This window comes from Solanum verrucosum, unplaced genomic scaffold (genome assembly GCF_900185275.1).
Source record: "Solanum verrucosum unplaced genomic scaffold, falcon-dt-bn FXZP01000103.1, whole genome shotgun sequence".
Taxonomy (NCBI): domain Eukaryota; kingdom Viridiplantae; phylum Streptophyta; class Magnoliopsida; order Solanales; family Solanaceae; genus Solanum; species Solanum verrucosum.
The window spans coordinates 5,524,408-5,552,094 of record NW_026020048.1 but is presented as its reverse complement, the minus strand read 5'-3'; the positions used below and the strand labels follow the sequence as shown (position 1 = coordinate 5,552,094).

Sequence of the window (27,687 nt, the reverse complement as noted above, 5' to 3'; positions counted from 1 at the left end):
TCTTTATATTGTAAAAATATGAAGGATTTGTACACATATTATCTGCACATTAGCTCCTTGAGATTGGTACATAAAGGACTCATTCATTTGTAACTCATCAAGCAAATCATTCAAGTCTTGAGAAATATAAAAGCTTTCATTTGGCAATTTTCTCGTCTCACCTATCTAACGTTTCTTTTGCAATCTTGAGTGTAACAAGACTCGAATAATTGGCAAAACAAGAAGTGAGAGCAAGTTGTCAAGTGTCACATTGTGGGGTTGTCAAGCAAATAGAATGAGGCAACCTACCGATTTAAGTCAAGCATCCTACCTAAAAACAAAGAAAGTGTAAAGAACAGGGAGAACTTGCAGCAATCCTCTAATGCAAAGCAGTTCCAAAAGTCAAGTAAAGGTACATTATAACTAACATTTATAATGTTGCAAAAGTCAAGGAAAGTGCATAACTAACAATTGTTGATGAAATTCAACCATTGGCACCGGCAGGCCAAAAAAAAATCTCATCTACTGGTTACAGGCCTGCCTAGTAGAAGCATAGACAAAAATAATATTATTTAACAGCAAGTACCAAATTTAGGTATGACTATATGCAAGAGGTGTGAGTTGAAACATCAGCAGCAGAATGGTTGGTGCATGAACATAAAAATAATACCTTGTATATTCAGCCACTTCTCAAGTATATTCATTTCATTACTCAAATAATGTGTTGGCTATACAGAGCACCTCAAAGTAATTTATTATAGGCATAGGCCAAGTACTTTCTTGAAAGCACCTTGTCTACAACAACAAACCCAAGTGCAATCCCGCAAGTAGGGTCTGGGGAGAGTAGGATGTAGGCAGACCTTTCCCCTATCTTCATGGGGTAGAGAGGTTGTTTCCAATAGACAGCTCGGCTCAAAAGAATGAAGCACCTTGGCTAAGAGGAGAATTTTAAAAGTCTTGTTATGTTAATTAGGATCAAGGTAGACGTTATCTTGCACAAGGCAATTGCAAAACAAAAGGCACACCAATACAAAGTGCTATTTTGTGGAAGTAGAGTACACTAAGATTGCTCAAAATTCTATACATGGTGGTAAACAACTACAACGATCAAGCTCAAAGGAGCCCAACTCTAATTTACATTATATTTTCAGGAAAATTGGTACAAGCGAGGACAAAGAAATAGAGAAATCCTACAGCCAAGTATGAGGAAATAAAATAACCGCGTTATATTTTACAGAGTACAGTCACCTACAGATCCCTTCTGCACAATGGACAAGATCCATGTCTCAAGAGCCATGTATCGATGCACGGAAGGTGAAACATGTGATGACATTGTGGTAAACATCTAGCAGTCTCTCCACGTTGAAAGTCCTGGGAAAGATAGAAACAGAGAACAGCGTTCAGAATCAATTAAGTAATTCAATAACAGACGATAGAATAGCAAAACAAAAGGTATAAATGTGTCTTACCTGTAGGCAGACTGAACAGGAGACTCTCTCTCCAGAATCATCCACATCATTATCATTAGTAATTACAATCTTAGGTATCTTTTCAACAGAATCTCCAGGTAAACCCTTTGCCCCGCCTACATCGAAAATGTTAGGGAACTCGTCGTATGCAGTATCAATGGCTCCCATCTGTCCAACAATAAGAGAGTGTTACAAATGAAGTTTCAAGCAGAATTCCACAATTCAACCAATTAGGCTGCAACATACCTGACTTTGTACTGCACTTAGCATTGCAGGACCAATCCGCTCACGAACTAGTCTACCACTTAATAGGCTCGCGATTACATCAATCTGCACAATTCAATAATTGTATCTATTATTCGAATGTCAATGGATCATGAAATAGAACTCACATAAAGTTGTCCCTTTTATACAAGTTACATAATTAGTCAGCTCAATGAGAAGAAGCAACAATGCTTACCAAGTAAAGAAGACATCCAATTCCAGATTCATCAGAGTGCCATAGTAATAGAGATGATTCAAAGACTTCAAGAGAGAAAACAGCACCAGATATGGCACCAACTGCAGCACCTCTAACAAATCCACTTTCTGTCTCCTGGCCTATCAAAGCTCCAGTCATTGCTCCTAATAAGGTTCCCACTGCAACAACCAAATTCATTCTACATTAGCTTACCACAAAGCTAGCATCACCAAAAAGCGAAAAAGGAAACAACTTTTTATAAATTGAAGTAAGTAATTCCATCCTAAACATTTGGAACATAATCACCCACAAAAATAGAAGATATAGGCTTAAGAATTCAAAAATTGTCCCTTCTCAGATTCTCTTTATACCCTAATTTCAACTCAAAGCAAAAATTCAACCAAATTAGAGATTGTAGAACAAAATTTCCCAGAACAAAACTGTACGCCATCAAATGGGATTGCACAATTTAGGGCAAAAATCATAAGAAATACAAAAATAATACCCACCTAGTGCAAAGAAAAAGGTGAAAATTGCAGAGAATACATTGCCGACGATCGTAGATACGGCAAAGCTAAAACAATATTTAACCCTTTCAACCAAATCTCCGATTGAAAAATTAGAAACAGAGGATGATGAAGGCAAAGCACGAGATGGGTATGCATAAAACTCCATTCTTTTTTTTGGTTGGTCGATTGATTCAAGAAAAATCTTGGGGTTTGTCCTTATTACTATAAAGATTTTGGGGCTCCAAGAAAGCAGCAAATATATATATGTATTTTTTCGAAAGTAGCGATGTATATATAGGAGTAGCCAAAGAGAAGAAGTTATGAAGAAGGTGTAAAGGAGTAATCTTCGTTGCTAAGACAAGTTGACAATTACCCTACAAAAACCAGCTCGCATTTATGACTTTGCTTACTTTTTCCATCAAGATGAGAGTGAAAAGGAAAGAGAAAATTATATGATTGAATTAAAATTTGGCTTTTTTTGCGAAAAATTCAAAGGGCAGCACGGAGAAAAGTGAAGTTTCTTTTTGGTCTTTAGCGTGAGTTTTTTATGTGTGATATTTCAGGCTGTCTTTTATAGAATTCTCGGTAGATATTTTGGCTGATTACGTAGACGAAGCTATTAAATTTATTAGGAAATTTTAGTTATATACTCGTATTAGGATTTGTTATGATTAAATAATTGAATACATAATAAAGTCTTCTCTTCTTATTAAACACTTTCAATATAATTTTTTAATGTACATACATTTCAGAAGTTATTAAGTAGATAGTTTACATCTACAATAATAAAAAGTGTCAGAAGTGATTCAAATTCGATGAAAAGGGGTAAGTGGTTTTCTTATATAAATTTGCATAATTATCCTTTCATGAATTGATTTTGAGTTTGAATTAGATTCAAAATTTATTTCTTTTACAAGATATCAAAGCGTAATTAATTTTAATTAATATTTACTGATGATGAATAGTGGACTCCCAAATTAAATTGTTCATGTATCAGATATCTAGTCTGAACAGAAGCAAATGTTAAAGAGTACTCCCACATTGTATGAAAAAGAAATAAGTAATTTTCTTATATTAACTTAAACAATTTTCATTCCGTAAACTAACTTTTAAAATTGAGTCAAAAGTTCAAAATTCATTATTTTTTCTTCAAATGTATCCCCTTCTCAATTTCTTTTTGAATTTCCCTTCTTTTTTCAGATCAGACTTCAGAGTATTAAAGGAAGTGGTGGTTTGGTGAAGGGTGGATAGATCACCCTACATTTTATTAAAGATTTAGGCAGAGATATTTTTGGGGAGGGACAACGAATGTGCATGTCAGAGCACAAATATAGACCTATTTTATATCATAACTCAATAAAATGCATGTAATATAGTTAGATTATTTTTTTTCTAAATAAAAAAATTTGATTAAATTTAAATTTACTTTTTCTAATAAGATTTTCTTCATTTTGAGAAATTGAATCTGAAATCTTTGATTAGTTAGTAATCTAAGGTAGAAATCAGAGGCAAGCACATTTATGTGATAAAAAGAAAAAAGGAAAATATTAATGTCGGTATTTGCACTAAAGTAGATATAGTATATGTATTTTGGTGTGACGCAAATGCGTAAGGCAACTAAAGTATTTTTGTATATTTAATTACATGTTGGCTAATGGAGGAGTTGTTTAAAAATTAAAAATATGCCTTGTGGGGTAGGACATAAGCATTCTTATTTTTATTTTTTTTTTAAAAACGAACACATTTGACTAAAATATATGCATTGTTATGTTGGGCTGTTAATATGTTTTTCAATTAGAGTGATGAGGATCTATACATTGACTAGATATTGATGATTAACTAATTGACGGTATCCATCAAATTATACGGTAGAAAAAACTAAGTACTAAAAATATCTACATTTTGACGTAAGTATGCACAAAAGTCTTACCTGCTAACTATAGTATATGCTCTATTTTTCTTTTTTTCTTTTAAATTTTTATTTATTTTTTATATATTTAACATACATATCTTTAATATAAGATGATAAGATTCAAAAGTCTTTTTTACTTTTTAAATTTCATAGCAAATCGAAAAAGGACAAACAAATTTATAGAAATGATGCATTATATCTTTAGTTTTTTCCCGAGGAAAAAGAAAAAAAGATATCTCAAGTCAATGAAGGATTTGTTTCATTGTAAGATAAAATTGAAATACTTAGGATGTGTTCAGTACATAAAATATATTTTTTAAATTCTTTTTTCATATTTGATTGGGTAAAAAGATTGAAATAAGTTTTAAAAAAAAGTTTTCTTTAAGAATGGGAAAATGATTTTTCTATTTAAGTATAGAAAATAAATTTCATGAGTGACATTACACGTCAAATACACACCATTAAAATAGAAGCATACATGCAAAGTTCTAAAATAAAAATTGCTGATGGCAGAATTTCAGCTTTGAATATTTGATACAATATCAGCACTTTTGCTCTGCTTTTTAATTAAAGAAGAGTTTAAGTTTCATACTATATATTAATATTGTAACATATCTAACTTCTAAGTAATCAGATCACTTCTAAAAAAAATATGTGAACTTTAATAATATGTATTGATTAATAACCTGGGAATTAAAATGATAATTTTACGTGGCTTTATATAACTTCAATCCACTAAAAATGTGGAAATGGTTTTCCAATATCGACCAAATATAATTTAATAAAAACTTTTTTATATTTTATTTACACTTTTTATAGGACTAACAATTCCAAGTTCCAGGCAATGTAAAATTTCAAAGATAGTTTGAAAATTTATCTACAAATCATATAAATTTACTATGGTTTCAAAAACAGTTTGAATATTTATCTAATAACCGTCATTCTCTTGTATTACTTTTATCAATTTCTTCTGAAAATAATCATATAACTAAAATAATATTTGTAAAGAATATTAAACCTATATCCCCACAATATTGAATAGTTCATGTATTGATGGAAAATCATAAAATCAGACGGCAAAAGAAGAAGCATTCAACTTAAAACAGTGCAGTCTCGTTTAACAACTCTTTTTTTTTTTCATTTTCATTGACGTTTGATATTCAAATTGAGATTTCAATTAATTTGGATTCATTTTTCATAAGGCTTATTTAAGTAGCAATCATTTCCTTACAAGATGTTACTCATATTCAGAACTCGAATATGAAATCTCCGATTAAGAATAGAGAAATCATATTCATCTCACCACAATTCTTATTAGTCTCGTTTAACAACTATAGTATGCAATACGAATAAAATGAAAGACTATTAGACATATTTTGTCGTAATTAAAGCCACACATAATACATTCACTTGGTCTAAATTTAAGGGGCCACTTGGGGTGTGCGATCGAAGACATTAATTATATTGAAAATGGAGTTGTAACAGAAAAGTTATAACTAATTAAAAGCAAGTGGTAATTTGGTTTAAATTGCTCATTATAGTTAGAGTGCTTAACGTGTAAGTAATCTTTTAAACAACATTAGGCAGCTCATGAAAGTTATTTATACTTCATTTAATCATGAAGGCTTGAATTTTAATAGCCCATACATAAATTATTAAGTGTGTGTGTTTTAATTAGATCGGAATTTTAATTATTTAGATTGAAAAATAAATGTATTGATGTTTTATTTATTTTACATTACAATCACTTAACATATGTTTGAATAGATGTTATTTAAGATCTATAGCAAAGGTTTACTGTCTGTTCGATCAGAAAAATCAAAAGTACTTCTTTTTTCTTCTCCAAAGAGTGCTTATTTTACAAGTGTTAAAAGTGTGGCAAAGCTTATATAGAAAAAATAAGTATTTTTTACCGATAGAAGTTGCTTGTTTCAAGTTAGAAAAAAAGCACTTAGTTTCTTCCTAAATAGTAAAAATACTAAACATTGGCCACGCACAAAGTACTTTTATAATATTGACAAAAATATTTAATAAACAAAACATAAACTACTATTCTCCATAATTACTTTTTTTCGAAAAAATATTTTTGATGAAATATTTCTAAATAAGCTAATTTATAAATTTGGCAAAATTGACTATTAAAATTTAAGATGATATTCATCCAAGAATTTTGGTAAAGATGAAAATAAATCTCAATTATTAATTCTTTAAGATTAAAATTTTAATATTTATACATATATTCAAATTTAAATGTATTAATTTCAATAAAAACAAATGAGTTATTACTCCCTTTGAGTAAATAAAAAATCAGGCGTGTTACGTTTTTTTAACTAGAAGTGGGGGAAAAGTATTAGATGAAGCCATAAATTTTCGGAACAACGTATAGTACAATTCAAGAATTAATAATCAATATTAGGATGTGAAATGTCACTATCAGCATAGCGGAGCCAAGATTAAGAGTTTGAGGTTCTAAATTTTCTTTAAAAAAAAGAGAGGTGGTTCGGAGCTACAACTGCATGAAAAGCATTTTCACGGTCTCTTCCTTACCACTGAACCGCCAATCAATTTTGTTAAGGGTTCACGAGTTAACATACATGCATATATATTTATTTAATTTTCTAGTACAAATATAGGATCTACAAAAAATAAGGCATTAGGCACGTCATCTTAATCTAACTACTAAATTACCTTACAACCAATGTATGTAAATATATCGCTTTCACTATATTAATAGTTTCGTGCTTGATCAAGTATTCCTAAAATTTCCACCTTGAAAATGTTTTTTATTGGTTTCCCATTCGGTGTCTGGAGTCCATATTAGAGTTCTGATTAAATTCGAATTGCACACTACAGGACCCATTCGGGGATGGCGCTCCCAACATGATTTTCTCCAAATCCGAGACCTCTAATTAAGGGTGAAACACTCTCACCAGTGCACCACAATCCACGTTGATCACCTTGAAAATGTTTAACATGCTATATACGTACCACCTTACTTATTTTATATGAAATTCTCCGTTATTTATTACTATGGTAGGGGCATGCTAGAAAAATAATGGTTCTATAATAAATAATACAACTGTGATTCTAGTTTGTTTCGTACCTCACTTATGAGTCGTTTGGTACGATAAATAACCGATAATAATTCTATATTAAAATATAAGTTTATTTTATTTTGTTTTTTATTAGAAATTAGTTAGTCTCGTGATTATGTATCCCACTATTTGCATTATAATGATAGTATAAGTCATTTTATATATAAATATGGTAAAATAACTAATCTCATAAGATTATTGTCCATTATATATCCAAATCAAACAATTCCTTAGAGTGTGTTCGGTAAGCTATAAACTATGAAAAAAAATTCTATTTTTTTCATATTGGATTGACAAAAAAAAAGTTCTCTATGAAAACGAGAAAATGATTTCTCTAATGGAAGTAAGAAAAAATAAGTTTTACAAGTGACATTTCACTTTGATTGTGTCCTCACTTCTCCCAAACCCTCTTAACACACTTTATCTTCACCACACCACACTCCACCCTCACCTTCCACTTTATTTAATTATTAAGTATATTATATACAAATACATTTAGGATAATATTTTTATTTATATATATATCGAACACAAGAAAATAAATAAGACACTCACTTATTTTTCTAAAATATATTTTTCATGGAAAAAAAACCTTTATACCGAACACACCCTTAGTTGTTTGTCTTAACCATGAAGAAAAATATTGATAACCAACAAGGGTTGTAATGGAATGGTAAGTACTCTTTCATCCTTAATCAAGAGGTCTCAAGTTTGAGTCCCCTTGGGTATGGAGTCACCTTAATCAGGAAGCGCTTTACCCCCATGTGTCACTTCCCGACACGAATTTAGTCGGACCCCAATGTGAGTATCCGGGCCCCCAAATACTATATTTTATAATTTAGTTTTCTTTTTTTAGTTTTATCGAAACATTAAAGAATGTTCTTTTTTTGGATCAATTTTTAAATTTAACTTCCACATGATATGTTTAAGACCACAAGATCAACTAATATTTTTGTATATATATATATATATATCTTTAGTTTAAGACCATAAAAAAAATAAAACTTTGTTATTAAAAAGAAAGAAATAACTTTGAATTTCAAATATAAAAAATAATTAAAAGTTAAGCCGCTGATTTATTTTTAGCTTTAAGCTACTAATTATCTTGAGTCATCACGAACACCTGATGGGAAAAAAGATTGATAGAAGGATGATCTTATTCTTGGAGTGGGTATGGAACTGTTCCCATAAATTCATTTTCACGGGATCCAAACTAATTATGTTCGAACATTTCAAACTTAAGCTAATTAAACAATGATATATGAAGATTATTGCTCTATTTTTCAAAGATAACACATGCTGACACATAACAAGTTCCCTATTATTGCAGCTCAACTAATTAATTTGATAATATAAAAAAAATTTAATGTTGGAACACAAAAATATGATCTTATTCTTAAAATTTTATTTATTTTATATGACAATATTTGACGAGCAATTGAATTTTATTAAAGAAATAAATAATTTCAAAGTTGAGATATCAAACAAATTAAATCATAGCTATTTGTGATAATAACTCATCTGTTAAGAATAAAATTAAAATAAAAAAATTAATAATTTTTAAATATTTGAAAGCCTTTTTTTTTTCTAGAGTTTCCACTCTTGTCGGTTCTTTTAGTAACTTGAACTCATAATTTTAAAATTAAAAATAAGAGATGGTTACCCTCCGAATAACTTTCTCGTAAATCTTTTTTTTTTTTTTGAAATATGCATATTAACAACAAAATAGTGTCGTGTGAAATGAAATTAGCAGTAATATTCTAATAGATCCCCACAAATCATGGTGCACCCCAAAGGCCCTTGATGATGTTTTGAAGGCAAATCAAGTGAATTTCAATAGCCAGCAAGCACGGAATTCATTCAAATCATAAATTATTAAAGACGGAGCTTAATTAATTATATGGTATGTTAGGGAAAATGATGAATATTGATGTTTAATTTAACTTCAAAAAGTTAGTTTATAACATAAAGATTATCTATTACAAGTCATATTACCGTATCAGAAATGTTGATATGAATCCTTCTTTAATATTATGTTAAGATTATTGATCTATTAATTCGAACAACTAGTTCAAAGGGTGAAAATTTGTTGCCTCGATAGAATTGATGTGAAACGTTTTTTTTTTTCTTGTGGTTTTATCACTATACCAAGCAAGCAAACATAGAATCATAGATAGCTACTTTCATTATATTTCTTGACGCATTCAATTCTAAATCACTTGAATGCAACTTGATAATCTTTATCATATCACTAAGAAAAAGGCACATTGATTACACCAACTCTTTTTTAAAAAATGTTTTTATTACATGAAGGGAGAAAATTATAAGGTGGTGAATTAAATTCTCGCCAATTATAAGATAAAAATTCAGATAATCAACCAACCAACCAACTGAAGTACTTATATATTCCCTTATGTTTTTTAGGATTAAAAAAAGAAAAAACTTCTCTTTTGTTTCTCTTTTGGTCCTCATTTCTTTTTTTTTATTGCACGAGCCATTCCTATTGACAAGAGCATCCAGGTGGGTTAGTTCAGGGTGAAGCTGTCGCTATAACTACTTATTTGATAGAAAATTCAGTAGCTTTGACTCAAATTATTTATTTTTATTAAAAATTCATCCAATATAGTAAGCAAGAAAAATTTTGCTATAGAATTTACAAATTAAAAAATCTGACTCCGCTTTTGAATGAATTTACAACTAGGAAACGATTATAGAAACTACAAATGATAGGCAACCCTAATTACGTATATTTCAGGGAGAATCTATTATGACATATAATTCAACTTCACTAAAGATTTGTGATGTAATTTGAAGGAAGCTCAACTTAGCAAGCCAATAAACAAACAAATTGATTTTCTTACTTTTTCTAGACTTTTCACGTAAAATGTCATTAATTACTCAACTTGAATTAATAATAATAATAATAATAATAGTAGTACGTTCTTCTAATATTGTCCTTAGAGACTGCTTGAGGATAGTATTAAATTAATAGTGAAGTGACCATGACTTAATTTAAAGAATCGTATACAAAATCTAGAAATAAATAAATCTTATAGAAACATTAATAACTACATGCGCAGAAACTTTCTGAAAATTCTAGATTTATTTAGGGATGAGGGACATGATCCTTGTCCCCTCAAGCTTTTAATTCCTTTATCTATTTTTTATGTATTGCATTCAATGTCATCTTTTCAAATCTCATCATCGGCATAAAATGGGTATTGATAACAATAATATATATAATGTCACATAATATTATAAGCATAAAACACACCAAAATATCTGCTTTTTCTTATTCTTTTTTATTTTTTAATTTCTTGATCTTAAAATGTAATGTATAAATTAATACGCCCAATTGAAGTACATTTCAACTATTTTACCCAAACAAAAAAAAATATTTCTTCCTCTGTGATTATTGAAGACAATTTTCTAGTGTCTTGTTGTGGTGATGAAAAATTGCCAAAGAATAAAGACTCCTTTTACCCTTTTCTTGATGTAATTATAATATTATAGTAAAATACTTGAACCCAAAAAAGGGGGGAAAGTAACGCATTATAACAAAATAACTTTTAGCCTCAATAAATATACACATTAATAATAAAGAGTGCTAAAACATTTACCGACATTAATTAATTGTCGTTAGATTCAACATCATTGTAGGCTTTAGGAACATTTATAAAGAGTGATAATTGCCACTAAATGTCACTTTTGATGTAGTGGCTCTTGATCTAGTGTATGCTCTAGGTTCTTCATATATATATATGCTGCATTATTGATGGACTAGATTTTTAATTTATAGAATCTTTTATTAAATATAGGGGGAAATTAAGGGACAATGAGAAAACCAATTATAAGCATAGGTCTAATTCTAGATTTATAAAGTGTAAAATAATGCTAAAATGGGATGAATCAATCATATAAATGCACTGAAGGTGTAAGTGAACTTTTTACACTGTTACTATAATTTAACATGTTATATAGTTGATCTGATTATATAAATATTTTTTATCTTGAACTCTAGAGACGGAGACGGACACCATTATATTGTTACTTTCTCTGCCTATATTTGGTAGGGAAGCTAGAAATAGAATATTGTGTGACTTAAAATTGAGTTTCCTTAATTTTCTTAAAGGCTCTCCAATAGTTATTTCCAGCTTCAATATTTATTAAATCTGTGTATTTGTATGGTCTTGTCCATATGTTTGTGAGCTATATATATACAACTAGGAATTATTATTATTGAGGCATTATGAGAAGTAAATTAATTTGTACTCATGGAGTATAGTATGGCTAGCATGATTATTGAACTGATTTTCTTGCTCGTTTAATGAGATAGTATGATCATTAAATTTCACCATGCATTTAATATGGTGTAGGCTCGTGGATATATAAGATGAAATTAAGAGTATTGGGAATTTCAAAACTTACACCTAGCTAGTGGTGTATAATAATAATCATTAGAATGCAACGCTAACTTTTAACAGCAGTGGCGGAGCTAAGTGATCAGTATAATATGCTTCATCAGAAAATCATATTGTATATACATACATAAATATCTTTGACGAAATTTCTGGTTTATATCAAAGTTTAAATCAATATGGGGAGTGAAAAAAAAATATGGATATTATATTATTTTACTTCATGCACGTCCAATTTGATAAAAGAGAAAAGTGTGTACAAAATTGGAAAATGAAGGGACATTGTGTGTTTAATTTCAAATGAATGTAAAAGAATTGTCTAGCTCTATTTTTTCAAAGGAGTAGTTGAATTATTAATCAGCAATATCTTTCGATAGATTTGTGTTCCAGTGTCTTCTCTTCTCTTCTCTTCTCTTTATATTTATATATTCAGACAACTTATTATTTGTTGTATATATTGTCTTGCCATTTTCAAGTAGTTGCTGCAACTTGCAGATCGAATTGACCGACCACAATTGGACTAGAGAGGCAAAGCCTACACAAATCTAGAATGTTGTCACTACCTACATGGTTCTATTTTTTTACAAATATAATTTGAGTTATATGGAGTAGTAACTGTGCAGGGAACTGATAAATGAAATACCAGAGATCTAGTTTTTGTAATGTCCGGTAGGTTCTATTGGAAACGGTCTCTTTACTTTACGAGATAGAGATAAAATCTGCATACATTCTATCTTCTCCACATCTCACTTATGAGGTCATATCGGATATGATGACTGCACCTATCATTTACTATTAGAAGTGATATTGATTCAAGCTTTGAGGATTGCATAGTCCTGTGGCAATGAACACTTTCCCTTTTCCATGCACAAATTTAAATTAGTCGGATCAATATACCAAATGTTTTTGAACAAAAAAACTTGCAAAACCTGTGATAGGGCACATGACGATTGAGTGATGGATGCTCAAATATTACTGTACGTATGAGAAACTATTTACAAGTGGGCCCTCAAAAAAGGTGTTGGTACTGAATTGACAAGAGAGAGTTGCTCAGATGGTAAACATTCCTCATTTTCTATCCTAAGATTGCAAGTTTGAGTTATCAAGGAATTGGCGCAAAAAGGTGAAAGCTCCGAGGAGAGGATTAAAAAAAAAAAAAAGTAGCAGTGTCAAGTGTGTAGTGTATTTATGGGTAGTGTTGGGCTTTCTCTAAGTAAAGCCTTGAAAGAATGAGAAAAAGAGGATTGCACATGTTGTTCCAAATGTATATGTGCTACAGGCAGAGCTTTAGCCATGTGGGCCACGTTCATCTATGTTTAGTAACCCTTTTCTTGTTCTTCGAACGACGCTAGTGGAGATAAATTCCTTCTGGCTAATGAAGATACTACTCCAGTCTTTTCAATGGATCCTTCCCTAGGAATAGAACGAGAGTCTTTCCAATGGATCCTTCCCTAATAATAGAACGAGAGTGAGGAATAAAAACCAACAATCAACTTACTATTATGTCCCACGATTCTGCTAGTTTAGATAGAAAGTAAAACACCACCAGAGGCAAGCGCTAGGACAAAAAAGCGATAACTATAAAAACCTTCCATGCTTCTTTCACACTGCCTCGTTGGTGGTAGCTCTACATTGTAAATTTAAAATATAGTATAACATTTTTTTAAAACTTGTATTTAAAATTTAAATCTTATCATACGATTTTTAGGTAAGTTGAAATATTCTTCCCAACTAGTAAAATGTACTACCAAATACCAAAAAGTTAATATCTCAAAAAGGTTCCTTGTAGGCATGATTCTGATAATGATCAGTGGAACTCACATATTTTATTTGATTAGTCAATTATTGTGTAGAAATTCTCCCTTTCTCTGTTTTTAGAGTTTGAGGTGAAATGTGTTTACCATCCGAACAACTCCCTCTGGTCAAGCACTACGTACCATTGTCATCTTTGTGAATTTATCAATTTTGAATATTTTGCTACTTTTACTTATAACTTCCTCAGAAATCGAATGAAGCTTCTCACATCTTTATTGTTCCAATTAAACCCACAGATGAAAAATACAACTATGTAAGCATCAACTTTACAGAAAAGAAAGGAATAAGAATGTTGAGAATGAGTACTATCAAAGTAAAATTGAAGCTTCATGTGTGGTGGCTCTATTCAAGACTATCCTTTTGATACAAATGGCACAACAGTGACTGCATCCAAACTCAAAACTGGACCTGCACAACACCATATCTATTAAGTGGCATATCAATTTGTACAAGTGAGACAAATCAGTAACTTACATAAACAAGCAAACATATGAGAATATAATCAACAAAAGTACAGAGCTCATTACTAGCACTAAATTTAAAGGTTGTAAAAGTCGTTATTTCCTTTCTGTTTCATAAGGACTCTAGAAATATTTCGCACTGCATTCCTGTGATTTCTGTTGTGTAGAAAAGCATGATGACATATTGGTCACATAACCATAGCCTAAAATCCTACTCTTAATCTGCTGTCTGCATCATCAAATTCGTTCCCTGAACTCAAATCATGTCATCCAAACTGCTAGGTAACTGTTTCCAGACAACAACACTGGATAAGTCAACATAGTTCTTTCTCCCCGGAACTTTTCTTCTTTCCGTCACAAGATACACCATGCTGCAATCTCAACATAGGCTTCACGTGCACTCAAAGGTGCACAAGGTATACACACCCCTTCCCACAAATAAACATTTTCTCATGCATGGCTGCAAACTTCTAGGATGGTATACGGGAAAAAAATGCACTCATTGTTCATTTCAAGGACTTAGTACTAAGTTTATGGGTCTCAAGGATCAATACTAAAACACCAACCTAATGGAAAAATGCATTGGAAGGTTAAAAGAAAAAAAGACCACCGAAAAGCTACAGCAAGATTCATCAACATAAATGCAAAGTACTAGCAAATAAAACAAGTTATGTACACATAAGAAGACAGCAGAGGGTGCACATATTTTTTGTGTATTTAATACCACTCAGGCGAATATGTTTACCTCTAGCAGTAGGTTAAGCCTTGTATTCATGGACGCGCATCCATTTTGTGGATGACCATTTGTTACCTTTAATTACAGGGCACCCACCTAAAATAAGATATACACAATACTACTTAGTTGCCAATCAAATAAACATTGCTCATTACTCCAGAATACAGTATAGCAATTAAAACTTTGTGAGCTAGAAGATGGATGTCAGTAAGCAATAATCAAGTTCTCAACGTTCAGCACCCATTATCCATATCTGCTTGTATGCAGATTACTCACCATGCAAACTTGATGGATCTAGAGTTGCATCAGGCTTCATGCTCCAGAAGAGCAATGCATCACCCATCTTTGGTTTTACAGAGAGTCCACCTTTTCCACATTCAGATAGTTCATTCCACCAAGGGACTGCACTATAATTTCCCTTCGCAGCTGGGAATACTGTTTCACCCCCTTCATCAACATCTGACCTGCAGCATGCCAAGAGAATTGTCTAAGGGATTCCACGAGAATACATTAAGAATAAACCTTGCTAAGGAAACGTCACTTACAAGTACATTAAAACCGTTGCAATGCGTTGACCTCCATTTTTAGTGTTAAACTCATCAAGAAAGTAATCGTAGTGGGGCTCATACTTTTGCCCCACTTCGTAGTGGAGAATTTGAAGACCTTCACCATGCTCTGTAAACAGAAGCAGATACATCAATTCACATGCAGTTTAAGGCATTACATAATGACAAAGTGTCACACAGCTCACTACTGAAAGAGGCAATTTGAGTCACTGGATGATGTATCTAGTTTAAGGTTCTTTTCAAAAGAAAGTTAATGAACACTTAGGTTCATAGAATAAGTTATATCTCTGGATGTGGAAGGAGCAGAAATGAAACTAGTGGTTGACACTAATAATGCCTGGAATAGTCACTAACTAATTAATAGACTTACACTAGGAGGATAGGCCACTTACTACTTGACTTTGGACATTAAACTAAATTCATACTCATCCCCAACCACCATCCTCAATTCAATGCATATTAAATTTGCATCTAACAACTGACCAAATATAACGCATCCAATTTTATCTTGGACAATGCATAACTCCAGAAATCATTAATACGACGAAATTACATTAATTGGTTGGAAAGATAAAGCTCTTTCTGTTGGACCTCTAAAAAATCATTCCCCTTGGTGTACATCTATATTTAGCATAGTGAAATTCCTAACAAATGTACTCAGTATATTTCTATTACTGGTGATGCCAGAGAAAGCTGTCCTATTTCCTTAAATTATGGACAAATAGTATTACTCCCTCAAGGTCCAATCTGTTTTGGAATAATTTGACAGACGTGGTTTAAAAAAGGAAAACAAAAAAGACCTTGACAGACATTCTAAATATGAACAAAATACCAAACTAACGTTAGACCAAACAGTGTCTCGTATAAAATGGAGCACAACAAGTCAAGTCAATGGAAAATGGGAATGTAAAAATATTTAGTTTCTAAATATAAAGGTACTGGGACGGCAAAGGACGGCAAACAAAACAGTACCAAAGAAATAGTGACAGAGAGAGTACATTAGATAACACCATTAAACAGAGTTCATCAAAAAAGGAAGAGTTAATTAGTGAACTAGGCAAAACCATTTTCAGACAGCCCCAAGCTTTATTAAATGACTATTCTTTCCATAACAGCTAGAGGGAAAATGGATCCTACAGTAATAAGATGCATATTCATTCAGTTACATCCTTTGCTTTAAAAAAACGAAGGAACTGCATACCTGCTGGTATGAAGGTGAAATCTGCAATCTTTTTCTCAATATCCCTGATCACCTTATCACGTCCTCTCGCCAGAAATGTTCCGGAACTGGTTCGGACCCTGGCAAGGAGGGAATAACAGGAGAAATGAATTAGAGAATAAATGATGGTAGTACAATTAAATCTCCATAATCCTCAGCTGTACAACCTAGATTAGCAAGTCCGGGGTATGCAAATAATATGCTTACCTGCTGTCCATACTCTTGCCAGTAGAACTATCTACGACACTTGACTTTTGCATGTGAGGCTTGGCAAGACTAATCAGATACTCACATTCCTCCTTGGACTGCCAACGAGATAACAATTAAATTAGAGTCTTTACTCTTTAGGTTAATGAATCCGATAGATAGCAGTAAATGTATCAATCAATAGACCAAAGCTCTAGATTTGCAACACCAGTATCATTTCCATAGTTGGAAAAAGAAATTTCGACATTGAAAACTTCCATACGAGCCTATTTTTTTTATTGAAATCAAATCAATTCTCCTCCAGTCTCCTACAGGTTTCTTTGTTATTCTTTTTTTTTTTTTTTCCATACACTAAGCAACAGAATCCCGATATCAAATTCAGCTTGCTTTGTTCACAAATCACAAACTAATATTTGGTAAAACAACAGTGGCACTTACAAAGCATTTCTTATTTTCTTGACAAGGAAATTTAGCTCTGAGATAAGTAGTAGCCATAAACACAATGTACCCAAAAGGAATCACTAATTGTAAGAGATAAAATGTTAAAGATAGATACCAAGAAGTTATGGTAAACGTAGGCTCTTGGTTCCAAAGAAATCACTTCAACCCACTGATCTCTTTTTCCATCGTCGTCATCGTCTTGTCTGCACCCAAAAACAAGAAAAGCAAGAAACCCCCTCAAAGTTAATCAGATCCCTACACCAATTGCGAAAAGAAAAAAACAATCTCAAATGAATGGTACCTTTGAACAGTGTTGTGGGCTATAGAGGTGAGATCGTGTGCTTTCTGAGAGCCCCTGGGAATGGAGATAATTCGGAAAGCAAGAAGAATGAGAGCGAAAAAAGACAACACAATAATCCCACCAAAGATCAGTGTGGAATTCGACGATTTTCGAGGCCCCATTCGAGAATGCCTCCCTTTAACTGCCATTGTTACTCAAATTAAGAAAACCCCACAATGAAATCTGCAAATTCTTGAATTTTTGAAGATCTAATCAAGAACTTTGATCAGCTAATGCGACTTGGGATCACAGCTCTGGCTGTTTTCTGGTGAAGAAAAGGAAACTGTGGGTTTTAAAATTTTGACTAATGAAAGACAATTATTTATTTATTTTCGCTAAAACAATGTACTTATGTTTGCAGACTTTCTGTAATCTGTGTGACAGATGGATGCATTATTACTTACTACGCCTAATTTAATCTTTGGATTTTTTGTGACAATAAAGTTGACCTTTTTACTTCACCCAAACAAAACAAAAAAATTACTCATATTATTACTCCCTTCATTTCATCTTATTTATTCATTTTTAATATTTGTTCATTTCAGAAACATGTTTAAAATCTATGAGATTTTAGAAAAAATATTTTCTTAAATTTTGTATTAAATTATAATAGAATAAGTAAATAAAAAAAGTAGTTTAATTCACTAAGTTTTCACTATATGCATAAAATTTGAAAAAGAATCAAATTATAAGAATTTATTGTATAAAATATTATCCTATATTCTTGCAAGACACTATTTTCACAGTTCAAAGCATTTAATTATAATTTTGATTATTTAATATAATATCATCAAATGAAAATAAGTCATATTTATCAGAACTCTTCCAAAAATGTTTCTTTAGATGGTAGACCACTACATTTGCTACATCCTACTATGCTAGTATTTAGTTGCACCACATTTTCTTCAAAACTTTTTAGTTCATGAAACTCAATTAGTTAGCTATTAACTAATTGGCATAAAACTTTTTTCCTTAACCATGCTTAGTGGGGAAACAAACATTCCATGTTTTCTTACCCTCTTTTGAAGGTATATTTGGGTAACACGTCATGGTTTGCTAGTACTAATTTTGCTTCTTTTATTTTTAACATAATCTTTTTTTTCTTTTCTAAAACCTGAATATTTTAGATATGAGTTCTGATAAAGTGGTAGGACTACTTCATCCTTAATCATACGTTTCGAATTTGATCTTTGAGTATGAAAAGAATTATGTTGGGAGCCACCCTCGAATGAACCATGCAGTATGCAATTCGTATATAATTGGAGCTTCAATTGGCTCCGAGTAATTATGTTTTGTAGATATCCATTACACTTTCACAGCATTTAGTTTGTAATTATCATTGTACATGCATCTCCACAATTTTGATTAATTTCAAAGATTCTCTCAAAACACTATTAATAATTTCTAGTAGCTAGCACTTTCAACATGTCTTATCTCTAGTCAGTATTTCCTCCCACCTTCGTTCAATTTTAAATTATATCTTGTATTTATTATTTTTTAAACTATATTTTGTATTTATCATTTTTTAAATTAACACGTGAAAAGAATTAAAGCGACACATAAATTAGGATGAAGGGAGTATTTGTTGGAGCAAATTATCAATAGGAGATTTAATTTCAATCTCTAAATCAGAATAAGTTGCATTAAAGAAATCAGATAGAATTTACATTGTCAATGAAAGACTTGGCTGAACATAGTGGAAATATCGTGCTTTAATTAATTTATTTATTTATGTGTTCAACAAAATAATGTGTGTTTTATGTTTATCCTCGCAGTAATTATTTTTGCAAAATTTCTACAGTCAACTACCATCATCAGCCTAACTGGTTTGAAAAAGTATGATTCACAAATTTTTGGCTCCTCATCGATATATAGATTAGGTCCCCAAGCTAGATATAATTGACTAACGGACTAAAATAAACAACTATATATCAATGGAAATAATTTTTTATATATATTTTATCCGTGTAATTCAACTCAGATAGATACATTATAGATATGTTAATATATTTCGTACCAAAAGCATATAGACACCCATTTAGAAGTGGGTAAGAGGTCATATCATAGACGAATTTAGGATTTAAAGTTTATAAATTCTCAATGATTTAAATTAAAAAGAAAAACTTTTAATATAAGTGTCCGAGGGGAATCCAACCCTCACTGAGAAGAGCAACAAAACTTGAGCAAATTATATATTTGAAGTTGGACCAAGAGCTTACTTTGTTATTGAATTCCCACACTCGATACCCTAGATCCGCCCTTGGTCGCCATCACAAGAAGCTCCTAATTAACTTATGAGCAAAATGATAATATATGGCATTTTCTCATGATTCCCAGACAAATCGGATTCGCGATGCGTCCTTTCTAGTAAGAGGAGAAACGCTCTTTATCAACAAAAAAAATTCTACTCTTCGTGTTCAAACTCAGAGATCCCTAATTAAAAATGATTGAATTTTATCCGTCCCATCACAACTCTTGATGGTACTCATGATGATTTTGCTAATAGACACTAGATGATCATAATAGTTCTCTAATAAATTGTTCTTGATGAATTGAAAGCTGAAATAGATGGAGTATCTACAATAATAGAACCATTATTTATTAACAGCAATTTCCACCACAGGTGCAGCAGAGTAGTTCACAACCCCAATACAATAATTTCAATGATCATATATATGATACTTCCTTTTGAGTATCACACACTTAAACAAACAATGATAAATATACAACACATACATGAAATATGACTCTGTGTGCGTGAACGGCATCATGAATTGCCTAGAAGATCCCAAAAGTACTTGTGACTGGTGGAGGTGGAGCCTTGTAGCAATATGGTTGCGGAATATAAGTGGAGCCGTGGCGTTCCATGGACTTCAGTGCAGGCTGGTTTAGATATGCATATTTGCTCTTCGTCCACCTGCAACTCTCAAATATGTGAGCGGGCAAAGTAGCTGATAAGCATCAAGTACTGAATCAGATTTTTATCATAAGTACATAGTTACGTCTCACTTACCAGTCCTTTATACCAACTCTCTTTTCCTTCATGTTCTCATTGATTTCGGAGATGTTCTTAGGTACCATTTTGTTCTCCATGTCATCATCATCCACCTTCAAGGAATACACAAAGTATTTGTATTCCTCCGCCTTAACCAACAATTTGTAAGCAAGTTAATTCGAAATAATGGAATTTAAATCAATTACTATAATTTAGGACAATCTTATTTCATTTTGTCTATGATTTCTCACAATCAAGCATCATAAGGTATCCCCGAGAAAAATAAGTTTTTCCCTCGATCGATCAGGAGATGGAACTCTATTTATACTTTAGTTTCCAGTAGCAGATACAGAGTTGCCAATTAACCTGCTATCAAAATCTATATCTTTAATAGTATAAGTTCCAAACTCATCAATTGGGACAAATAGAAGAAAAATTGAGTGAACGAAAAGCTAGGTCACAGTCATTGGCTATATTCATCACTAAGTGCAACTTATGAATCTCTTTTAACTTATATTATATTCATACTGAGCCAGAAAATAACAATGGATCTTCATCCAAAACATTTTTTTATCATCTTTGTATAGTAGCCTACTGGGACCATGTATATATACTAATGCAATATAAGCTTTTGCTTATGGGCAAAGAAGTATAGTAATTATCCATCAATTAATTATTATTATTGGCCCTTTCGGCTGAATATATGACTTTTAAGGAATCTTATTAGTAGGACAATACGCAAAGAAAGTGGAACACTCAAGTATTATCTATTCAAAGTTGCAGAGTCATATTGTGTGATTTTGACATATCTCCCACTTTCTATGCTTTATCAAAAGATTTATGGCAAGCAGGACATGGATCAGGATAAGGAAAGATGCAATTTAATATGCACTATTTTCCTATAGTTGTTCACAGAGTGTATGTACATGACATGATTCATCTATATATAAAAAAGAACTGTGATAAATTGATTTGAAAACTTTACCGAGAGATTGCGCGCCCTGATTCTGGCTGCAGCCTTGATGGCATCGAGGAAGTGCTCTTCTTCAGTCTTGTGCTTCTGCTTCCAATACTTAGCAATCTCCTGTTTGGTCTGGCTTGGTGTTGTCACTTTCCTGCTTAGAAGAAACCTCGACGTTGGTGGTGGTGGTGGAGGTGCTGGAGCGATCTTCTTTGACTTTTTTCCATCAGCTACACTTTTACCTTCCCTTTGCTTCATGATTTCAATAGATTCTTGCTGGATTCAGAAGTTTGAGCTTTCAAGAATATGAGATGATGAAGAATATATTTATGTACTACAGTCACCACAATAGGACTGCAAGTTGAGACCTCTCAGAAGGGACGGATTTTAGACTAGTTGGTCAGAGTCAGAGCAGTGCACCATTCAAACAAACAAAAATCAAGATAGAATCAGAATTTTGGGACTAGATGTTGGAGGACTTACAGGTTTGATGTACAATAGAGTCGGCAAATAACAGAAAACTATGCTGCAGAAATTGCTGATACTTGATCTAGACAGACGCCTTTGAAAACTGTGAAGGAGTTTTTATGCTTGATTATGGCAAACTTGCGGATATATATTTACGATAAATGACAATAGAATATGACCCTCATAGAAGACCTTTAAGCCACTTGCTTAATTAACTAAGAAATTAGGAAACGGCCTGTCATTATCATTTATCCTTATGTCAGCAATTTGGTGGGGCATTATCAGTTAACCACCACCATTGTCTCTGTTTTTTTGTGTGTCGTGATAAAAGTTTCTTTCCAAAAAGCAACATAGTTTCCATCGCAAGTGCAATGCTAAAAATGATATCGGATGGATACATTTGACGGCTATAGTGGACAATATGCACTACTTCAAATTTTACAAGACACAACATCATGAAAAAGATTATTTTCTTCTATTCAAATGTTGAGATCTTATCTTATCCTCTCACACAGTAAGTCTAATTTTCTTTGTCAGCTCATCTTGCCAGAAATACAAAAACCAGCCTTGAGCAGTCACTGAAGTGAAATCATAGAAATGAACAACCAAACCTTCTGTTTTACGCGGTGTTTGATTTAAATAATCCCACAATTCAACTGGTAACAATGGAATGGCTGGTTCTTGATGAGTAGCAGGTGCAACAACTGTGCTCTCAATTTTTACAGTCAAAACTCCTATCTAGTACAATATCTACATTCATCTTGAAGGTTCAGATTACACTGGTGCATAGATTGGGTCGATGAGGAAGAAAGGGAGATTAAAAACAATAAAGATCGCAGTCATAGTTGATTTTAACGCAGAGAAACTTAAGCATCTCTTCTTCCAGCTTCATAAAATATTCAAGAGAGAAAATAACACGGTATAGTCCCACCCACATATTTTATCATCCACTTTATTGTGGCCCCTCAGCCAATAAGAGAGCACACTTAAAAATTAAAATAATGCAACATAGATTGCTTTTGCTTATGGGACAGATATAGAATACTAATAAGCATCCCGTATTGAACCAATAGTCTATCAGAAACAATTTATCTACCTTCATATAACCTCACTTGTGGAATTATGCTGAGTATGTTGTTGTATTAGTAGTAGTACTAGATCGTCCTTCAAACAACAATAATTGACCCACTGGAATAATTTGACTTTCTAAGGAATCTTATAAGGAGGATACACAGAGAAAGTTTAGCACTCAATAGTTTTTATTTTTATTCTGAGATGGAGAAGTTGTACAGTAAGTTATAAATTGTATGATTTGACTGCATCTCCTACTTCCTCCCTAGTCACTACTTTTGATTGCCTAAACTTTAAAGATGAGAAAGAATATTCAAAACAATTATATCAATCAGGACAAGAATCAGGATGAGTCCTTGATAGAGGGGAAGCAATTCCAAGGAGCTGGTAGGTGTTAAACAAATGATAAACAGGACAAGAGCACTAAATTAATCAACCTCCTGAAAAAAACAATCGGATTGTTTTTTGTCAGTTGTCATCAAGGTTTATGTAAAATGATTCATCTATCAAAATTTACTAATCTGTAAGTACTAATGCTGTCTTTAATGAAATTGATATTAAACCTCACCTAGAGATTGTCTCTCTGCCCTGATTTCGACTGCAGCCTTAAATGGCACCAAGGAAGTAATTTTCCACAGTCTTGGGCTTCTGCTTCCAATATTTTAGCAGTCTCCTTATTGGTTAGACTTACCGCAGCCATCTGCTCAGCTGACAATTTCCTGCTAGAAGAAAGCCTCAATGCTTGGTGATGGTGATGGTGGTGGTGGTGTGGAGAAGCAGTGCAGCGATCTTCTTAAACTTATTTCCATCAGCAACACAATCAACTTTGTTCTGCTTCATTTTCAGAGTCCCAAGTGACTAATTTTTCAATAGGATTCTTGTTGGATTTAGAATATCTCCCTTAATTGAGCTACAGAAGCTATAATTGAGCAAAATCCCTTCGAACATGATCCTGGAAAACTTTCAAAAATCCTAGAGTAAATGTCAGAAGAGTATGCTATTTGATCCAGACCTCTAAATCACTAGCTTAATTAACTATAGAACAAACATCATCATCCTTAATTCAGCAGTTTGGTCATCAATTAACTAGAAATTACAACCACCATTATGCTGTTCTTTTTTGTGTCATGCTACATGTTCCCTTTGCTAAGCAACACTGAACACGAACTCATTATCAGTGGAGTTAGAATGGTAGGAATGATACTGATGTCAGAAATTTGTGAATGTAGCAGTGGTCAATGGTCAAAATGTACAATCCCTTTGGATCAAGAAACTTAAGCATAGCCTGCCTATCAAAGAAAAGAGATATACATAAATTAAAAGGAAACAGAACTTCAACATGAATCTTGTCCGGCCATGATCGTGATAACTGATTATCTCAGTACATGTCTGCACCAGGATCTGATTTAGTTACAACTACTAAGATCAACCTTGCTAAATTTTTTATCTTACTTCCTGCCCAACTCCCCACTATTTGATCTCGGAGAAGATCCATTATTGTACTGGGAATTGGCTGATGAAATGTTTCTTTTCTCAGAACAAACGTACCAAATGACACATGTTTGAACTTGATGTTCATTATTAAGACAAATATATAAAAGATTTCCCCACTGTGAAAGGGAGAACCAACTCCTCAACAACTTATGAAACTGCAGACTGCGAGGCAAAACTTAATCTACAAATTTAGGGTAAGCAAAAACACTACGGATCTTTAACCTCCATCAGTTGGCTTATAATTGAATCTTTCAGCAGAATTGCAGATAAGATGACTAATAACTTTGCAAGGCCAACAGTCAAAATAACGACAAGAAATACACCTCAATACAATATAATGGGGTCAGCTATATGAATCATCACAATGTATATTGCTCCATTAGATCCATCTCAATCAAATATTTAATAATTTAGACTCTCTATCACTTAAAGTCTATATTTTCTAATAGCACAGAAATCTTCTGGCAAAATCATTTATTTCTCCTTCTCCGGTGGACATAGCTCTGAAGGAAAAGGTATTCTACAGTTCCTCATAAAACTATATTACACCAAAAGTTTGCTGCAGTCTTGTTCTGTCAAAATAAACAATAACTTATAAACCAGACCACCCTTCTTTTATTCCTACTACACTACTATAATAATGAACCTTTTATTGCAACATAACAAGAGAAGTTCAAGACAAATTTCTATAGGTAATGATTGAAATGGACAATCAGAAAATGGATCATCAAATATCCTATATATAAGCTAAATAGGGGCAAAGTTCCAAATAAGAGGAATCACAAGCAGAAAATCTAGAATAAGACCATAAAATAGTATACCAAGTAAGCATATATGTACATTCATATGTGTGACCTCAATAAGGATATCGTGGAAAACATCTTTCATGTCATAAAGACCCAGAATGCCAACAAGAACAATAAGGATTAAATGACCACAGTTAATTTCTTGGAAGCAAAATCAACTTATCAGTACCGGAGGTTCTCGCAGGAAAGATACTGCTGATGAGAAGCTACGGAGCAAATACATATGCACGGCTATTTGACACGATTGACTACAGAATCAACCTTCTTCTTTCATGGAAAAACACAAAAATAAACAGTACAACACTGGTCGTGCCTCTTTTCTCCAATGAAGAAAATTGTTGCAATATTCAGAGATGCCAAATATACCAAGAGACAGCCTCAAAATTAGTTTTGCAAAATCTTAAATTTATTAGCTTTTTCAGTACAAAGCTTAAGGTTATCTGTAGGTAGAGTCTCTAAACATCTAATTATCCAAATCACAAATCAGCAATCGTTTAACATTCCACTTCCAGCATACAAAACAAAAAATGATCCTTAGCTTCCATCCTTCTTTTCAAATGGAAATTAAAAACTTCTGTAAAGAAAAGTCATAAAAGGTGAGTCTTTCTATTGATCCAGTATGAATATTTACACAAAATATGAAACAACTCACAAAACCAACAAAATGTAAAAATCAAAATCTCATATACACAAACATCATACATCTCTTAAATCCATATACAAACCTCAACATCTAAAAATCCCCCCCTCCCCCAAAAAAAAATCAAAAATTAAATAACATGTCAAGTTTCAGAAGTAATCTTCAGAGCTTTATTTTTCATCCTATACCTTGCAGCTCTAGGAATAACCTGACTAGGACCAAAATGAAACTGACCCGGACTATCAGTCATGGGTGGCCCATCATCATACACATAGCCCACGACCTTCCCACAATTCATACACATCATCTTAGTCCTTTTCCTCTGAATTCCCCAATAATCAAGGGTTTCGAAAAAGGGTCTAATTTTATCTTCTTTCTCGAACTTGAATTTGGATGAATCAACAGCGGAAAAAGATAGAGTACCTTTATTGCCTGCTTCGAAGTAAAAATCCGGTGGGAAAAGATAGTTGGTATGGAGATTGAAGTTTGTATTGCACTCTTTACAACTGTAGATTGATGCCATCTTTAACGGTGAAGGGGTTCGATTGTGGAAAGGGGTTTTTATGAAGGGAAAAATTTGGGGAAGATGAATTGGGTTGTGAAGGTGTCAAAACCGCGTTCTCCGTGAATTTGGGAAGGCGTTGAAAAGTCTGATAATCTAGACGCTAGGCGGCAAGAACAAGGTTACCGGTCCGACCTAGGGCAATGGAAAAATCATTTCATTTTCATATAATAAGATAATATAAAAATTAATCCTCCTAATATTTTTAAAGTATAAATATATTAGGGAAAAAGGTCAAAAATATATCAACTTGTTGATTGTAGCTTGCCATTAAAATAAAATTATTCTTATCCATGTTGTTATTATACTTATCATATGTGCCCATGGAAATTCTCAAATCACTTAAAATTACCTGATTTTAAAAAAAAATAACTCAAACTTAAATCCAACCCAATTAACTTAATCCAAACTTACTTTACCTCCATCTATAAAGCAAAAGCTCAAATATTCAATCCCTCTATTTCTGATGAATGGCAATTGAAAGTCTTCTATTACTTGTAAGGGATCCGAAAATAAGAAATAGAGTAACAAACATTGTATCTCTTGATTTAGTAAAGCTTGGAACTATCAAAGGAAGACGAAAAATAGGGTACATGATAAAGCAACTATTCATACAAAATTATGCTAAAATCAAATATTATCAACTAGGGTTTAAAAAGAAATCGAAGAGATTTGAAAGTTGAGAGGTATTTTTGATCGTTTCCCAATATATTACATAAGACAATTTAGTAAAATATGATTTTATTATTTTTGTTTTTTGTTAAAATTTAAATCTAGTTGAAGCTCATTTCTAAACTTTTCCTATTGCATTCAAAAGTTTTAGTATTTTCACAACTGCAAATCTTTTTGAGTGTATGTGAAATGATTTCTTTTGTACTCATATAATCTTTACGTATTTGATATGTCATTATTTATTTTGTGCTACCTTTTAAATGAAATGTCATTTTTGGATACAGTTTCAAGAATTTTCCTATGTTGCTTATATAATTTATTTTATGACCATTATACAAATCATTTTTGGATATGGTTTTAAAAAAAAATTATGTTGCTTATATAACTTATT

At 32.2% G+C, this 27,687-nt stretch overlaps 4 protein-coding genes across 6 annotated transcripts; all 4 read right to left on the bottom strand.

Moving 5' to 3' along the window:
- Nucleotides 1–1,070: 1,070 nt before the first annotated feature.
- On the bottom strand, nucleotides 1,071–2,797 carry LOC125822084 (NEP1-interacting protein-like 1). The gene is made up of 5 exons (XM_049501450.1): nucleotides 2,418–2,797; nucleotides 1,909–2,087; nucleotides 1,695–1,778; nucleotides 1,449–1,616; nucleotides 1,071–1,350 (listed from the first exon to the last, which is right to left on the bottom strand). The coding sequence occupies exons 1-5, from the start codon at nucleotides 2,581–2,583 to the stop codon at nucleotides 1,228–1,230; spliced, it is 720 nt and encodes a 239-aa protein (XP_049357407.1). The 5' UTR covers nucleotides 2,584–2,797; the 3' UTR covers nucleotides 1,071–1,227.
- An 11,121-nt stretch (nucleotides 2,798–13,918) lies between these two features.
- Nucleotides 13,919–18,009, bottom strand: LOC125822002 (probable prolyl 4-hydroxylase 10). 3 transcript variants are annotated; one of them, XM_049501377.1, is made up of 8 exons: nucleotides 17,589–18,009; nucleotides 17,403–17,490; nucleotides 16,847–16,944; nucleotides 16,622–16,719; nucleotides 15,400–15,529; nucleotides 15,131–15,318; nucleotides 14,862–14,950; nucleotides 13,919–14,062 (listed from the first exon to the last, which is right to left on the bottom strand). In XM_049501377.1, the coding sequence occupies exons 1-7, from the start codon at nucleotides 17,774–17,776 to the stop codon at nucleotides 14,877–14,879; spliced, it is 864 nt and encodes a 287-aa protein (XP_049357334.1). In that variant the 5' UTR covers nucleotides 17,777–18,009; the 3' UTR covers nucleotides 13,919–14,062; nucleotides 14,862–14,876. The 3 variants fall into 3 exon arrangements, with proteins under 3 accessions (XP_049357334.1, XP_049357333.1, XP_049357335.1); XM_049501376.1 differs by having other exon boundaries at nucleotides 13,919–14,065; nucleotides 14,864–14,950; nucleotides 17,589–17,868; XM_049501378.1 differs by having other exon boundaries at nucleotides 13,919–14,059; nucleotides 14,864–14,950; nucleotides 17,589–17,868.
- A 2,196-nt stretch (nucleotides 18,010–20,205) lies between these two features.
- Nucleotides 20,206–22,353, bottom strand: LOC125822532 (uncharacterized). The gene is made up of 4 exons (XM_049501939.1): nucleotides 22,067–22,353; nucleotides 21,608–21,859; nucleotides 20,641–20,771; nucleotides 20,206–20,544 (listed from the first exon to the last, which is right to left on the bottom strand). The coding sequence occupies exons 2-4, from the start codon at nucleotides 21,839–21,841 to the stop codon at nucleotides 20,406–20,408; spliced, it is 504 nt and encodes a 167-aa protein (XP_049357896.1). The 5' UTR covers nucleotides 21,842–21,859; nucleotides 22,067–22,353; the 3' UTR covers nucleotides 20,206–20,405.
- Nucleotides 22,354–26,089: 3,736 nt separating this feature from the next.
- LOC125822159 (uncharacterized) lies at nucleotides 26,090–26,654 on the bottom strand. Its single transcript, XM_049501538.1, has one exon. The coding sequence runs from the start codon at nucleotides 26,583–26,585 to the stop codon at nucleotides 26,205–26,207; it is 381 nt and encodes a 126-aa protein (XP_049357495.1). The 5' UTR covers nucleotides 26,586–26,654; the 3' UTR covers nucleotides 26,090–26,204.
- Nucleotides 26,655–27,687: the final 1,033 nt, after the last annotated feature.

Coding starts and splice junctions, on each gene's coding strand:
- LOC125822002 (XM_049501377.1), bottom strand. CDS start 17,776: ATGGCAGTTAAAGGGAGGCATTCTCGAATGGGGCCTCGAAAATCGTCG. Junction 16,720..16,846: donor GGCAAGAGTATGGACAGCAG/GTAAGCATATTA, acceptor CCTCCTTGCCAG/GGTCCGAACCAGTTCCGGAA. Junction 15,319..15,399: donor GCAACGGTTTTAATGTACTT/GTAAGTGACGTT, acceptor GGCATGCTGCAG/GTCAGATGTTGATGAAGGGG.
- LOC125822532 (XM_049501939.1), bottom strand. CDS start 21,841: ATGAAGCAAAGGGAAGGTAAAAGTGTAGCTGATGGAAAAAAGTCAAAG. Junction 20,772..21,607: donor TCAGGGCGCGCAATCTCTCG/GTAAAGTTTTCA, acceptor TTGTTGGTTAAG/GCGGAGGAATACAAATACTT. Junction 20,545..20,640: donor AGAGTTGGTATAAAGGACTG/GTAAGTGAGACG, acceptor TGAGAGTTGCAG/GTGGACGAAGAGCAAATATG.
- LOC125822084 (XM_049501450.1), bottom strand. CDS start 2,583: ATGGAGTTTTATGCATACCCATCTCGTGCTTTGCCTTCATCATCCTCT. Junction 1,617..1,694: donor TAAGTGCAGTACAAAGTCAG/GTATGTTGCAGC, acceptor ATTGTTGGACAG/ATGGGAGCCATTGATACTGC. Junction 1,351..1,448: donor CCTGTTCAGTCTGCCTACAG/GTAAGACACATT, acceptor TATCTTTCCCAG/GACTTTCAACGTGGAGAGAC.
- LOC125822159 (XM_049501538.1), bottom strand. CDS start 26,585: ATGGCATCAATCTACAGTTGTAAAGAGTGCAATACAAACTTCAATCTC.